Source organism: Buceros rhinoceros, unplaced genomic scaffold (genome assembly GCF_000710305.1).
Source record: "Buceros rhinoceros silvestris isolate BGI_N320 unplaced genomic scaffold, ASM71030v1 scaffold48, whole genome shotgun sequence".
Lineage (NCBI taxonomy): Eukaryota > Metazoa > Chordata > Aves > Bucerotiformes > Bucerotidae > Buceros > Buceros rhinoceros.
In genome coordinates, this window is record NW_010426090.1 from 3,947 (window position 1) to 6,261 (window position 2,315).

Below are 2,315 nucleotides of genomic sequence, written 5' to 3' on the forward strand. Positions count from 1 at the left end.
TCCATCCTGGGATTTAAAAGTTGCAGCTACACAGGCATTTGTGCAAAAAGTCCACCTGCCCTAATCTTGGCCCAAGGTTGGCTCTGGCCTGTGATCAGGTAGACACCCTTGGCAGGCAGTTCCACAAGCTGCAGCTTGTAGGAGAAGCTTCAGCAGGGGAAATAACCATAAACACCAGCATGTGCAAATGGTTGCTTGAAAAGCAAGTCAGCCTTACCTCTACCAGGTTAAAGAGGCTGTCTGTTTTTATGTGTGCTGCCAGGAAACCTTGTTCCCTTACATCAAAGACAATCTGAAGGAGTATCTGCACGCTCACTGGGAGGAGGAGGAGTGCCAGCGGGACATCAGACTTCTAAGGAAACAGGTTAAGTAATGGAGCTACACCATGTCTCTCCAGGTTTTCATGGCATGCCTAAGATTTCAGTTTGCTTGGACTCCCCCAGTCACCCAACACAAGCCCATACCTCTCTTTGCTCCCCACAGAGGCTGGTTGCCTCAGTGGGCTGATTATCCGTCACCCAGAGCCTGAGGTTGTGCTCAGGGAAGGGCCTGTGCATGATAGGCAGCAACTCAGCTGCTTCCCTCACGGGTCTTCACAGCCTCTGAGCAGGCATCAAACTCCAGCTTTTCAGCTTCGTGCCTGCACTATGCCCTTCTCTTGCTGAATCCGCTGCCAGCAGCTTCCAGGCATTTGTTTGGGAAGCAGCATGGACAGTACTTTTATGTACATGGCAGAGTACTTGTCCTGCACAGGGCAACATATCCTGCCTCTGTACGGGGACATAGCACCGATTTTGAGACCTGTCTGAAGCCAACAGATTCATTTGCTTCTTTGCCATAATTTCAGTAATTTCAGTAATTCTCATTGGAGTATAGCTACTCTAGTGCCAATTGTTGGGTTTGGAAAGTACAATCCAAGCAAGTGTTTCTAGACACTACCGAAGTCTGAATTTCCTATTGAGAAAAGCATTCAGAAGCATTCATGTGAAGAGCAGTTCAAGCTGTGTCCTGTACAGCGGTGCACTGATGCAGGTGTTAGGCGCCTTTCCTAGACTGGGATGTTGAGACCACTCCACCTCTTCCCTCACCTCTTTATCACGGATGATTTCCAGGCTCAGGAGGACTGCAGCCTGGACGGGGCTGTGCCGATCCCCTTGGAGAGTGGAAGTGGGGAAGAGGAGCTGGAGCGGGTCATCCAGGCAGTCGTAGACAACGTGCAGTGGCAGATGTCTCTGGACAGGAAGACCACAGCACTGAAGCAGCTGCAGGGTCACATGTGGAGGGCCGCCTATGCAACTGGGCACATGAAAGGAGAGTGAGTAATTGTGTATGTGAGTAACTGTGTGCTCCTTTCCCTGCGGCAGTACAGGGTGCATCTTTCCCAGATGTCTGTTAGCAGAATACCTGCCTAAGCTGTTCTTGGAAACAGCCCCATGTACAAATGCAAGGAGGATTACTACCTTGGAGAAGTCAGTACATTTATGTTCAGTTGTGGCTTAAGCCAGGCTACTCCTTATGTGTCATGTGTCCTCTGCATACAAACAGCTTTTGCATACACGTAAGTGCAGCACTGGAGAGGTCTTGTGGAATAAATGAGAAGGGTATGAAGGAACTCACAGACGTCCATTAGCAGATATGCAACAGTTGCCTTGGCTTTGGTTCTCCTTCCCTCGCACACAGCTTTGCTCCCTGCTGCTGGCCTTGACTTCACTTGGCTGCTACCCAGCAGTTAGCTATAGCTCACATTTTGAGACTCGTCAGCCCACTGCTAGGCTGATAGTTTGCCTTCCCAGAACTCTGCAAGGCCAGAAAAATAAGGGGAGAGATGATGCTGCCTAGTGGATGGGAGTTGGTTCACCCTCTGGGGTGCAGTTAAGCCAAGGACACATCTGGCCTGTGGGTGCTACTGTACAGCCTGACCAAATCACTGAGTAGAGTATCTGTCTGTGATTTGATATCAAATCACTGACCTGAGTCCCTTAGGGGACACGCCTTTCCCAAGTTGTCTGGCTTCAAACAGTTACATACAGTGCCGCTCATTTAGCTCCTGCAGCAGCAATCTCCTCTCAGCTCCTCCTTAGGCATGGTCACAGCCTGAACCTGTGAGATGGGGTTGCCCCATATGGATGCACTTATAGCCATAGCTCTTACCAACAGGGGAACCTTTGTAGCTTGTAAGGCAGGCGGGATTCAGGATGCAAGAGCATGTCTTCTCTGTCCTCCCCTTATTCCTCCTTCACAGAGAATAGTGCCAGGATGACATTTTCCCCAACCTTTCCTCCCCTCTCCAAACTGAAGGGGCTGGAGAAATTCCT

The 2,315-nt window shown here is 50.1% G+C and overlaps 1 protein-coding gene across 1 annotated transcript in view; it reads left to right on the plus strand.

The window, feature by feature from the left end:
• Positions 1 to 262: 262 nt before the first annotated feature.
• Positions 263 to 2,315, plus strand: part of ENOPH1 (enolase-phosphatase 1) — a gene marked incomplete at its 5' end in the record, with an annotated part of 4,125 nt that continues 2,072 nt past the window's right edge. Inside the window, 2 exons of the mRNA XM_010141327.1 lie at positions 263 to 364; positions 1,113 to 1,315. Of these exons, the coding sequence (XP_010139629.1) occupies positions 263 to 364; positions 1,113 to 1,315 (305 nt within the window). The remainder of the gene's footprint in view (positions 365 to 1,112; positions 1,316 to 2,315) is intronic.